At 44.3% G+C, this 13,366-nt stretch overlaps 1 protein-coding gene and 1 pseudogene across 1 annotated transcript in view; both read left to right on the top strand.

Annotated features, from left to right (window-relative positions):
* LOC115225821 (general transcription and DNA repair factor IIH helicase subunit XPB) overlaps window positions 1-7,449 on the top strand; it is a 59,819-nt gene extending 52,370 nt beyond the window's left edge. Inside the window, exons 20-21 of the mRNA XM_029796791.2 lie at window positions 3,085-3,195; window positions 7,233-7,449. Of these exons, the coding sequence (XP_029652651.1) occupies window positions 3,085-3,195; window positions 7,233-7,355 (234 nt within the window). The 3' untranslated portion in view covers window positions 7,356-7,449. The remainder of the gene's footprint in view (window positions 1-3,084; window positions 3,196-7,232) is intronic.
* LOC115225919 lies at window positions 5,500-5,618 on the top strand (annotated as a pseudogene).
* Window positions 7,450-13,366: the final 5,917 nt, after the last annotated feature.

Raw genomic sequence — 13,366 nt, 5'->3', positions numbered from 1 at the left:
CTGTTGGCCATTGTGTAGTAATCCAGGGGTCCTTAACCACTGAGCTGCAGATCAGTACCAAGTGGTGGGTCATTTTGTATTGGGCCATGTTATCGTCATGTGTCATGTACTTGTGCAACATGTTGGGGACACTACAGTGGAAGTCTACACGAATAGCACAAGTTCTCCCATCAGATGGCGCCACAGTGTTTCTTTGTTCTCCCATCAGATGGCGCCACAGTGTTCCTTTGTTCTCCCATCAGATGGCGCCACAGTGTTATTTGTTCTCCCATCAGATGGCGCCACAGTGTTCCTTTGTTCTCCCATCAGATGGCGCCACAGTGTTTCGTTGTTCTCTCATCAGATGGCCCCACAGTGTTCCTTTGTTCTCCCATCAGATGGCGCCACAGTGTTTCGTTGTTCTCTCATCAGATGGCCCCACAGTGTTCCTTTGTTCTCCCATCAGATGGCGCCACAGTGTTTCGTTGTTCTCCCATCAGATGGCGCCACAGTGTTCCTTTGTTCTCCCATCAGATGGCGCCACAGTGTTCCTTTGTTCTCCCATCAGATGGCTCCACAGTGTTTCGTTGTTCTCCCATCAGATGGCTCCACAGTGTTTCGTTGTTCTCCCATCAGATGGCGCCACAGTGTTCCTTTGTTCTCCCATCAGATGGCGCCACAGTGTTCCTTTGTTCTCCCATCAGATGGCGCCACAGTGTTCCTTTGTTCTCCCATCAGATGGCGCCACAGTGTTCCTTTGTTCTCCCATCAGATGGCGCCACAGTGTTCCTTTGTTCTCCCATCAGATGGCGCCACAGTGTTCCTTTGTTCTCCCATCAGATGGCTCCACAGTGTTTCGTTGTTCTCCCATCAGATGGCGCCACAGTGTTCCTTTGTTCTCCCATCAGATGGCTCCACAGTGTTTCGTTGTTCTCCCATCAGATGGCGCCACAGTGTTCCTTTGTTCTCCCATCAGATGGCGCCACAGTGTTCCTTTGTTCTCCCATCAGATGGCCCCACAGTGTTTCGTTGTTCTCCCATCAGATGGCGCCACAGTGTTCCTTTGTTCTCCCATCAGATGGCCCCACAGTGTTTCGTTGTTCTCCCATCAGATGGCTCCACAGTGTTCCTTTGTTCTCCCATCAGATGGCGCCACAGTGTTCCTTTGTTCTCCCATCAGATGGCGCCACAGTGTTCCTTTGTTCTCCCATCAGATGGCGCCACAGTGTTCCTTTGTTCTCCCATCAGATGGCGCCACAGTGTTCCTTTGTTCTCCCATTAGATGGCGCCACAGTGTTCCTTTGTTCTCCCATCAGATGGCGCCACAGTGTTTCTTTGTTCTCCCATCAGATGGCGCCACAGTGTTCCTTTGTTCTCCCATCAGATGGCGCCACAGTGTTCCTTTGTTCTCCCATCAGATGGCTCCACAGTGTTTCTTTGTTCTCCCATCAGATGGCGCCACAGTGTTCCTTTGTTCTCCCATCAGATGGCTCCACAGTGTTTCGTTGTTCTCCCATCAGATGGCGCCACAGTGTTCCTTTGTTCTCCCATCAGATGGCCCCACAGTGTTTCTTTGTTCTCCCATCAGATGGCGCCACAGTGTTCCTTTGTTCTCCCATCAGATGGCCCCACAGTGTTCCTTTGTTCTCCCATCAGATGGCCCCACAGTGTTTCGTTGTTCTCCCATCAGATGGCGCCACAGTGTTCCTTTGTTCTCCCATCAGATGGCGCCACAGTGTTCCTTTGTTCTCCCATCAGATGGCGCCACAGTTTTCCTTTGTTCTCCCATCAGATGGCGCCACAGTGTTCCTTTGTTCTCCCATCAGATGGCTCCACAGTGTTTCGTTGTTCTCCCATCAGATGGTGCCACAGTGTTCCTTTGTTCTCCCATCAGATGGCTCCACAGTGTTTCTTTGTTCTCCCATCAGATGGCGTCACAGTGTTCCTTTGTTCTCCCATCAGATGGCGCCACAGTGTTCCTTTGTTCTCCCATCAGATGGCCCCACAGTGTCCCTTTGTTCTCCCATCAGATGGCCCCACAGTGTTTCGTTGTTCTCCCATCAGATGGCACCACAGTGTTTCTTTGTTTTCCCATCAGATGGCACCACAGTGTTCCTTTGTTCTCCCATCAGATGGAGCCACAGTGTTTCTTTGTTCTGACTTTCTAATAGTGTTTTCTTGGCAGAGATATTGTGGTGGTCTGCCGTTGCTTTCCTCAACTGGATGACCATTGGCCCTCAAGGAGCTCATCTGTCCTTTGACAGGTTTTGTTTTGAGTCCTGCTAGGTGTCCAGACATCTTCCTCACAAGAGAAGCAAAAGCTACTCAAGTGAGGGAGCCGGTTTAGTTGCCAACCACTTGACCATAGAACTGGTGGTACAGGTTTATATTGTACCAATAACAGGTCTTGTCAACCTGTGATGAGACCACCGACCTGACATGGTCACCCACCTGACATGGCCACGGACCTGACATGGCCACGGACCTGACATGGCCACGGACCTGACATGGCCACGGACCTGACGTGGCCACAGACCTGACGTGGCCACAGACCTGACATAGTCACCCACCTGACATGGTCACCCACCTGACATGGTCACCCACCCGACATGGCCACCGACCCGACATGGTCACCGACCCAACATGGTCACCGACCTGACATAGTCACCGACCCGACATGGTCACCGACCTGACATGGTCACCGACCCGACATGGCCACCGAACTGACGTGGCCACCGACCTGACGTGGCCACCGACCTGACGTGGCCACCGACCTGACGTGGCCACCGACCTGACACGGCCACCGACCTGACACGGCCACCGACCTGACGTGGCCACCGACCTGACACGGTCACCGACCTGACACGGCCACCGACCTGACGTGGCCACCGACCTGACGTGGTCACCGACCTGATATGGCCACGCAGAAAGGGTTAAGAAAAAAATGTCGTGGGGACAGTCTGTTTGACTAAAATCCTTCTGGGCAGTGCCTGAGCATGGTCACGGTCTAACGACTGAAACAAGTTAATGATTAAAGATGTACGATTTTAATGTATCCAGTTGAAGTGTTCTGAAGGAGGGCATTGTGTCTTTTTTTCATTGCAGGACAAACTGGGCTATAGCTCCAAGGAAGAACAGCTGCAACTTCTACAGAAAGTTCTGGCAGCCACTGATGCGGATGCTGAAGAAGAAATTGATGGTGTAATGAGACCCATGGTAGGCGAATTAATGGAGGATAATGCATGTCATGTCTGTGTACATGTAGTATCTTATTATGTGTATGAATGCATGTGGGAATGTGTGTGTGTGTGGTTGTTTATATGGTGCAGGTTTGGCTGTGTGGCTAAAAAGCTTGCTTCCCAACCATGTGGTGTGGGGTTCAATGCCTCTGCATGGCACCTTGGGAAAATGTCTTTTACTACAATTCTTAGCCGACCAAACCTCATGAGTAGATTTGGTTGATGGAAACCGAAAGGAGCCCATCATATTTGTGCAGATGTGTATATACCCATGTGTCGAGGTTGACTTTGCTTTTCATCCTTTCGGGGTCGATAAATAAAGTACCAGTTTCGCACTGGGGTCGATGTAATCGACTTAATCCCTTTGTCTGTCCTTGTTTGTCCCCTCTATGTTTAGCCCCTTGTGGGCAATACAGAAATATATAAGATGAGCATCACCACCATAGCAGTGCTGTTTGTTTTTCAACCTTCACTGACCCTAGGAATTTCATCTGACCCCTGGATGCATGGAACATCCTTTCATCATTTGGTGTCCATTTTCAATGCTGGAATAGGTAGGGCAGTTTGATGGCAGCTTGTGTGCCAAAAGACTGTACCAAGCTCAGCTGTCTGCTTTGGCATACTTTCTACAGCTGGCCACCCTTCCTAATGCCGGCCCTCTTTCAGGAGCATACTGGGTGCTTTCGATATAGCCCCAGCACCAGTAAAGTCACCAAGTAACTTGTAAGACGAGACCCTCTCAACTGAAGGGTCGGGGAGCAATATTGAGGGAAGTGGCTTTGTGTTGGGTGATGAAAGTGTTTTCAGTCTTGCTGGGTGTCCAGACACCCTCCTCGCAAGAGAAGCAAAAGCTACTCAAGTGAGGGAGCCAGTTTAGTTGCTAGTCACTTGACCATAGAACTGGTTGTACTGGTTTATAATGTACCAATAACAGGTCTTGTCAACCTGTGATGAGACCACCGACCTGACATGGCCACTGACCTGACATGATAGGGAGATAAATAGGTGTCTTGCAGTAGAGGGGATATATAGCTACCCCAGTTGGAGAGAGAGAGAGATGGTGACGATGTGTCAGGGTGTACACTCAAGTTACAAGAGTGTGAACATTAAATGATAATGATGATTATGCGATATTAATCATCTCTGTATTGTGATATCAATTTATCTGTACTGTGATATCAGTTTGTTGATATTGCAATATTTTGTCTATGCTGTGCTTGACGAGACTTATTGAGTCAATTACATCAACATCAAAATAAAAATCAAATGGAAATTGTAGTTGTGATACCTGTGCTGGTGGCACGTAAAAAGCACCAACCGATTATGGCCATTACCAGCCTCCTCTGGCCCCTGTGCTGGTGGCATGTAAAAAACACCATCCGAATGTGGCCGATGCCAGCGCCGCCTTGGCTGGCTTCTGTGCCGGTGGCATGTAAAAAGCACCAACTGATCGTGACCATTGCCAGCCTCCTCTGACACCTGTGCCGGTGGCACATAAAAAGCACCCACTACACTCACGGAGTGGTTGGTGTTAGGAAGAGCATCCAGCTGTAGAAACACTGCCAGATCAGACTGGAGCCTGGTGCAGTCTCCTGGCTTCCCAGACCCCGGTCGAACCATCCAACCCATGCTAGCATGGAAAACGGACGTTAAATGATGACGACGATGATGATTGTGATATCAGTTTCTCTATATTATGATGTCAGTTGTTTTTTTAATTATCTCCCTGTTGACTTAAGCATCTGTGATATCAGTTTGTCTATAATGTGATATTACTACATCTATATTATAATATTTTGTCCATGTTATGCTATGTCTGTATTGTGATATCAGTTTGTTCACACTGTGACATTAATTTGTTTATATTAAGGTATAGATCTGTCTGTATTTTGATATTATTTTGTCTATATTATCATATGCCTGTATTATGATATCACTTTGGAATTATATTCCTGTTGACTTAAGCATCTGTGATATCAGTTTGTCTATAATGTGATATTACTACATCTATATTATAATATTTTATCCATGTTATGCTATGTCTGTATTTTGATATTATTTTGTCTATATCAGTGCTTTTCAACCTTTTTGCTGGAGCGGAACCCCAAGGAAACATTCCACTGGCTCAAGGAACCCCTGTGCAATAATTTAATAGTCTTATGCACACATATCTGCACAGGAGAATTAAAAATTACTGCCGATTTTAGCAGTTTTGTAACTTCTTGCGGAATCCCTGGACTGTACTGGCGGAACCCTGGTTGAAAACCACTGGTATATATTATCATATGGCCATATCACTATGAAAGCACAAGTTCTCGTCCGATCACCGAAGTTTAGCAACATCGAGCTTAGTTAGTACTCAGATGGGTGACCGCTTGGGAAACCTAGGTGCTGTAAGCTTTCCATTACCTTTTTGGCCGTTGCCAGCCTAGCCTGGCCCACGTGCTGGTGGCACGTAAAAAGCGCCATCCGATTGTGGCCGTTTGCCAGCCTCGTCTGGCACGTAAAAAGCACCCACTACACTCACGGAGTGGTTGGCGTTAGGAAGGGCATCCAGCTGTAGAAACACTGCCCAGATCAGACTGGAACCTGGTGCAGCCTCCTGGCTTCCCAAACCCTGGTCGAACCATCCAACCCATGCTAATTATCTCCCTGTTGACTTAAGAATCTGTGATATCAGTTTGTCTATAATGTGGTATCGCTACATCTATATTATGATAATTTGGCCATGTTATGCTATGTGTGTATGGTGATATCATTTTGTTCACACGGTGATATTAATTTGTTTATATTAAGGTATAGATTTATCTGTATTTTGATATTATTTTGTCTATATTATCATACGCCTGTATTATGATATCACTTTGGAATTATCTCCCTCTTTACTTAAGCATCTGTGATATCAGTTTGTCTATAATGTGATATTACTACATCTATATTATAATATTTTGTCCATGTTATGCTGTGTCTGTATTGTGATATCAGTTTGTTTAGACTGTGATATTAATTTGTTCGTGGCCGTTTGCCAGCTCTGTCTGGCCCCGTGTCGGTGGCACGTAAAAGCACCATCCGTTCACGTCCGTTGCCAGCCTCGGCTGGCCCCCGTGCCGGTGACACGTAAAAGCACCGTCCGTTCGTGGCCGTTTGCCAGCTCTGTCTGGCCCCATGTCGGTGGCACGTAAAAGCACCATCCGTTCGTGGTCGTTTGCCAGCTCTGTCTGGCCCCATGTCGGTGGCACGTAAAAGCACCATCCGTTCGCGTCCGTTGCCAGCCTCGGCTGGCCCCCGTGCCGGTGACACATAAAAGCACCGTCCGTTCGTGGCCATTTGCCAGCTCTGTCTGGCCCCGTGTCGGTGGCACGTAAAAGCACCATCTGTTCGTGTCCGTTGCCAGCATCGCCTGGCCCAGTGCCGGTGACACGTAAAAGCACCATCCGTTCGTGGCCGTTCGCCAGCTCTGTCTGGCACCTGTGCAGGTGGCACGTAAAAAACACCCACTACACTCGCGGAGTGGTTGGCGTTAGGAAGGGCATCCAGCCGTAGAAACACTGCCAGATCTGACTGGGCCTGACGAAGCCTTCCAGCTTCCCAGACCCCAGTTGACCCATCCAACCCATGCTAGCATGGAAAGCGGATGCTAAATGATGATGATGATGATTAAGGTATAGATCTATCTGTATTTTGATATTATTTTGTCTATATTATGCTGTATTATGATATCACTTTGGAATTATTTTCCTGTTTACTTAAGCATCTGTGATATCAGTTTGTCTATAATGTGATATTACTACATCTATATTATAATATTTTGTCCATGTTATGCTATGTCTGTATTGTGATATCAGTTTGTTCACACTGTGACATTAATTTGTTTATATTAAGGTATAGATCTGTCTGTATTTTGATATTATTTTGTCTATATTATCATATGCCTGTATCACATATGATATCACTTTGGAATTATTTTCCTGTTGACTTAGAAATCTCTTAATGTGATTTTTTTTCTGCTTTTAGTATATTCGCAAAGGTGGCAGCATGAGTTCAATGTCTGGGGCAGATGATGCGTTCTATCTTGAATACAGCCACAGGAAAGACAACAAACACCAGCATCCCATCTTCAAACATTTCCGCAAATGAAAGGAACAATGACTTTATTTTTATTCCCTTATTTTGTAATACCAGTAATATAATTGTATATAAAGATGATGAAAAAAATGGAAGCAAAACAGTTACAATTATTGCCAGAATTGTTCAGGGGCTGGAAAAATGGTTCATGGTATTTTTTTTTTTTAGTTTGAAGGTGGCGAGCTGGCAGAATCGTTACCACGCCGGGTGAAATGCTTAGCGGTATTTTGTCTGCCGTTACGTTCTGAGTTCAAATTCTAGAGAGAGATAGATAGAGAGGAGGAGAAGAAAGGAGAGAGAAGGAGGAAGGAGAAGGAGAGAGAGAGATAAAGAGAGAAGAAAGAAGAAAGAGAGAAAGAAAGAAAGAAGAAAGAGAGAAAGAAAGAAAGAAGAAAGAGAGAGAGAAAGAAAGAAAGAGAGAGAGAAGGAAGGAAAGAAAGAAAGAAGGAAAGAAAGAAAGAAGGAAAAGAAGAAGGAAGGAAAGAAGGAAGGAAGGAAGGAAAGAAGGAAGAAAGAAGAAAGAAGGAAGGAAAGAAAGAAGAAGAAGAAAGAAGGAAGGAAGGAAAGAAGGAAAGAAGGAAAGAAAGAAAGAAAAGATTCTATGGCTGGATGCCCTTCCTAATGCCAAATGCAGTGTTTACTGCTTTTTATGTAGCCCCAGCAAGGGCACCAAGTACCCTCACCAAGAGAGGGGCTTTATGATGATGCTAGGAGAGGAACCAGTGTCTTGGTGTAGAGGAATAACAATTTAGAACTCGAAGTAATTCGTATAAAATTTATTTATATCAATGTACAAAAAACAAGGAATGGTCCAACATGTATAAATTTCATATAACGATGTTGCGTTACTTGTATACCCAGCAAAGTAAGGAGCCGTCGGTTGGAAAGAGGTGAATCTGCTTAAATACTGCAAATAAAGAAAGAGATAAAAATGTAAAAATGCCTTTTCTGTGTGTGTGTGTGTCTGTGTGTACACATACACACATGAACTATATATACATATACAGGTGAATACACACACACATACATACATACATAGTAAGGAGGCGAGCTGGCAGAAATGTTAGCAGTATTTCATCTTCAAATTCCGCCGAGGTCGACTTTGCCTTTCATCCTTTCGGAGTCGATAAATTAAGTACCAGTTACGCACTGGGGTCGATGTAATCGACTTAATACCTATGTCTCTCCTTGTTTGTCCCCTCTGTGTTTAGCCCCTTGTGGGTAGTAAAGAAATAGGTATTTCGTCTGCTGTTACGTTCTGAGTTCAAATTCCGCCGAGGTTGACTTTGCCTTTCATCCTTTCGGGGTCAATAAATTAAGTACCAGTTACGCACTGGGGTCGATGTAATCAACTTAATCCATCTGTCTGTCTTTGTTTGTCCCCTCTGTGTTTAGCCCCTTGTGGGTAATAAAGAAATAGGTATTTCATCTGTCATTACGTTCTGAGTTCAAATTCCGCCGAGGTCGACTTTGCCTTTCATCCTTTCGGGGTCGATAAATTAAGTACCAGTTACGCACTGGAGTTGATGTAATCGACTTAATCCGTTTGTCTGTCCTTGTTTGTCCCCTCTGTGTTTAGCCCCTTGTGGGTAGTAAAGAAATAGGTATTTCGTCTGTCTTTATGTTCTGAGTTCAAATTCCGCCGAGGTCGACTTTGCCTTGCATCCTTTCGGGGTCGATAAATTAAGTACCAGTTACGCACTGGGGTTGATGTAATTGACTTAATCCATTTGTCTGTCCTTGTTTGTCCACTCTGTGTTTAGCCCCTTGTGGGTGGTAAAGAAATAGGTGAATACACACACATGACCTAATGATCTGCAACACAAACTTCAGAACGCCAGCCAGTCACTTGGTAATCTATAAATCTGGTGACCATGCAAGGCAGATTAACTAAATCCTCACCAGAAAGCGGGATTCATGGCTGTTCATAAATGCAAATTCCTTTTCTGGAGAAGAATGTACCACTACAGCATAGGTTACTCGTTGAGGACTTCAAGCTACTGGCTTGTAAGATTCCAAGAAGCAAGTCAGTTTGGAAAAGAAGAGTATGGAAGCTTAACCCTTTTGTTAACCCTTCTTCCTAGCCCTAAGGTACCCTCCAGTATCTACTTTTCCCCCCTTTCCCTCTGCCTCCTTTTTCACAGCCTTACCCTGTCTCAGCTTCTCTACTCCTTTAAAACCCCAATATTCCTTTTCATCTTTCCCCCTCTGCATCCTCACACCTTTCTTTTAACCCTTTCGTTACTGTATTTCTGTTGAGATGCTCTGTGTTTATTTCAATTACTTTAAATATAACAAAGAATTTAGTTAAATAACTTAGTTATCATTCAGCTAGTGTTAGGAACATAAATTGTGACTAAGGTTTGGTGGAAGATTTTAGTTCAGAAATTATGAAAACAAGACATTTGTACAACAGAGCCAGAGACCGTTTCAGCTGGGTTGGTATCAAAAGGTGTAAATATAACAAAGAATTTAGTTAAATAACTTTGTTATCATTAAGCTAGTGTTAGGAACATAAATTGTGACTAAGATTTGGTGGAAGATTTTAATTCAGAACTTATGAAAACAAGACATTTGTACAACAGAGCCAGAGACCGTTTCAGCGCGGGTTGGTATCAAAAGGGGTAAATATAACAAAGAATTTAGTAAAATAACTTAGTTATCATTCAGCTAGTGTTAGGAACATAAATTGTGACTAAGGTTTGGTGGAAGATTTTAGTTCAGAAATTATGAAAACAAGACATTTGTACAACAGAGCCAGAGACCGTTTCAGCTGGGTTGGTATCAAAAGGTGTAAATATAACAAGAATTTAGTTAAATAACTTTGTTATCATTAAGCTAGTGTTAGGAACATAAATTGTGACTAAGATTTGGTGGAAGATTTTAATTCAGAACTTATGAAAACAAGACATTTGTACAACAGAGCCAGAGACCGTTTCAGCCGGGTTGGTATCAAAAGGGGTAAATATAACAAAGAATTTAGTATACAGATGTTATCATTGTACATATATTAATAAAGCCATGTCTATCTAGATATACTCTTTCACTTGTTTCAGTCATTTGACGGCGGCCATGCTGGAGCACCACCTTTAGTCAAGCAAATCGACCCCAGGACTTATTGTTTCTAAGCCTAGTACTTATTCTATCGGTCTCTTTTGTTGAACTGCTAAGTTACGGGGACGTAAACGCACCACCACCGGTTGTCAAGTGATCTCAGGGGTGGGAGGACAGACAGACACAAACATATATGACGGGCTTCTTTCAGTTTCTATCTACTAAATCCACTCAAGGCTTTTGTTGGCCTGAGGCTATAGTAGAAGACACTTGCCCAAGGTGCCACGCAGTGGGACTGAACCCGGAACCATATGGTTGGTAAGCAAGCTACTTACCACACAGCCACTCCTGCGCCTATATGCTCTTTTACTTGTTTCAGTCATTTGACTGTGGCCATGCTGGGGCACCGCCTTTAGTCGAGCAAATCGACCCCGGGACTTATTCTTTGTAAGCCTAGTACTTATTCTTTCGGTCTCTTTTGCCGGACCGCTAAGTTACAGGGACATAAACACATCAGCATCAGTTGTCAAGTGATGTTGGGGGGACAAACACATACATATATATACATATATACGACAGGCTTCTTTCAGTTTCCGTCTACCAAATCCACTCACAAGGCTTTGGTCGGCCCGGGGCTATAGCAGAAGACACTTGCCCAAGGTGCCACGCAGTGGGACTGAACCCGGAACCATGTGGTTGGTAAGCAAGCTACTTACCACACAGACACTCCTGCACCTATATATTGATGAATCTCTCTCTCTATACATATAAAATAAGACCCTGACAAGTACTATTATTCTGGGTGTAATAGTAATGAAAGGGTGACTCCACACTGTTTACAACTTGAAAATTCTCAAACAGGAGCCTCACCACCAGATGTACGGGTAGAGATGGCCCCTCTCATTTTTGACAAAACCTTGGAGAAGGCAGCTCTTCTAAGAAAATGATACTTTGACATAAGACTTGCGGTCAAAATAGCGCCAGTCATCTTGCCAAAAGAGTGGCAAAAGAGTCGTACAATCTTTTGTTACTTTAATCCAGTGCTTTTCAAACTTTTTGCTGGAGCGGAACCCCAAGGAAACATTCCACTGGCTCGAGGAACCCCTGTGCAATAATTTAATAGTCTTATGCACACATAAGGAGTGGCTGTGTGGTAAGTAGCTTGCTAACCAACCACATGGTTCCGGGTTCAGTCCCACTGTGTGGCATCTTGGGCAAGTGTCTTCTGCTATAGCCCCGGGCCAACCAATGCCTTGTGAGTGGATTTGGTAGACGGAAACTGAAAGAAGCCTGTCGTATATATGTATATATAAATGTGTGTGTGTGTTTGTGTGTCTTTCCCCCTAGCATTGCTTGACAACCGATGCTGGTGTGTTTACGTCCCCGTCACTTAGCGGTTCGGCAAAAGAGACCGATAGAATAAGTACTGGGCTTCCAAAGAATAAGTCCCGGGGTCGATTTGCTCGACTAAAGGCGGTGCTCCAGCATGGCCGCAGTCAAATGACTGAAACAAATAAGAGTAAGAGTAGAGTATATCTGCACAGGAGAATTAAAAATTACTGCTGATTTTAGCAGTTTTGTAACTTCTTGCGGAACCCTTGGACTGTACTGGCAGAACCCTGGTTGAAGACCACTGCTTTAATCCAATGAAGGACAGATGTTTCACTATCGTTTCATTTCCCGATCCACTCCGCATTTTACAGAGTCCCATGGTGATGGGCCCCGTGGTGTGGAAAGTCATACCTGCATCCATGCAAGGATGAAAGGAAAGCAGTCTGAATGTGAGATGGGTGAGAAGATGAGGCAAGCATCCCATATACCTTCGTTCTTTTATTTGTTTCAGTCATTCAACTGAGGCCATGCTGGAGCACTGCCTTGAAGATTTTCGATCAAACAAATTGACCCCAGGGACTTATTTTCTGAAGCCTGGCACTTAACATATTGAACTCTATTGCTGAACTGCTAAGTTACAAGGATGTAAACACACCAACACTGGCAGGGGATAAACACAAAAACACACACACACACATATATGGGATGGGCTTCTTTCAGTTTCCGTCTACCAAATGCACCCGCAATATTTTGGTCAGCCCAAGGCTGTAGTAGAAGACATTTGCCTAAGGCGCCACGCAGTGGGACTGAACCTGGAACCATGTGGTTGGGAAGCAAACTTCATACCACACAGCCAAACCTATATAAGTTTTTGTCCCTCCCACCACTTGACAACCAGTATTGGTTTGTTTACATTCCCATAACTTAGCACTTTAGTAAAACAGATCAATAGAATAAGTACCAGACTTTAAAAAAAAACGAAAAAAAAACAGCCCCGGTGGGTAATTTGATGGACTAAACCTATTAAAGTCGTGCCCCAGCTAGGCCACAGTCCAGTGACTGAAACAAGCAGATACAGATCTAAGATGACAGTAAAGAGACAGAATAGGTGCAGGAGTGGCTGTGTGGTAAGTAGCTTGCTTACCAACCACATGGTTCCGGGTTCAGTCCCACTGCGTGGCATCTTGGGCAAGTGTCTTCTGCTATAGCCCCGGGCCGACCAATGCCTTGTGAGTGGATTTGGTAGACGGAAACTGAAAGAAGCCCGTCGTATATATACATACATATATATATATGTAGATGTGTGTATAAATATATATATATATATGGATGTATATATATGTGTGTGTATGTGTATATATATATATATGTATGTATGTATATATATGTATGTATGTATATGTATGGGTATATATATGTATGTATGTATATGTATGGGTATATATATGTATGTATGTATAAATGTATGTGTGTATGTATGTATTTCATTTAGCGTCCGCTTTCCATGCTGTATACATATGTATGTATGTATATATATGTGTATGTATATATGTATCTGTATGTATGTATGTATGTATATGATTGATTCTAGTTTCAGCTCACGAGCTGTGGCCATGCTGGGGCACCGCCATTTGGTG

The sequence above is a fragment of the Octopus sinensis genome, linkage group LG28 (assembly GCF_006345805.1).
Source record: "Octopus sinensis linkage group LG28, ASM634580v1, whole genome shotgun sequence".
In the NCBI taxonomy this organism is placed as follows: domain Eukaryota; kingdom Metazoa; phylum Mollusca; class Cephalopoda; order Octopoda; family Octopodidae; genus Octopus; species Octopus sinensis.
The sequence above is the reverse complement of the archived record's forward strand: the minus strand, read 5'-3'. Positions and strand labels throughout refer to the sequence as shown.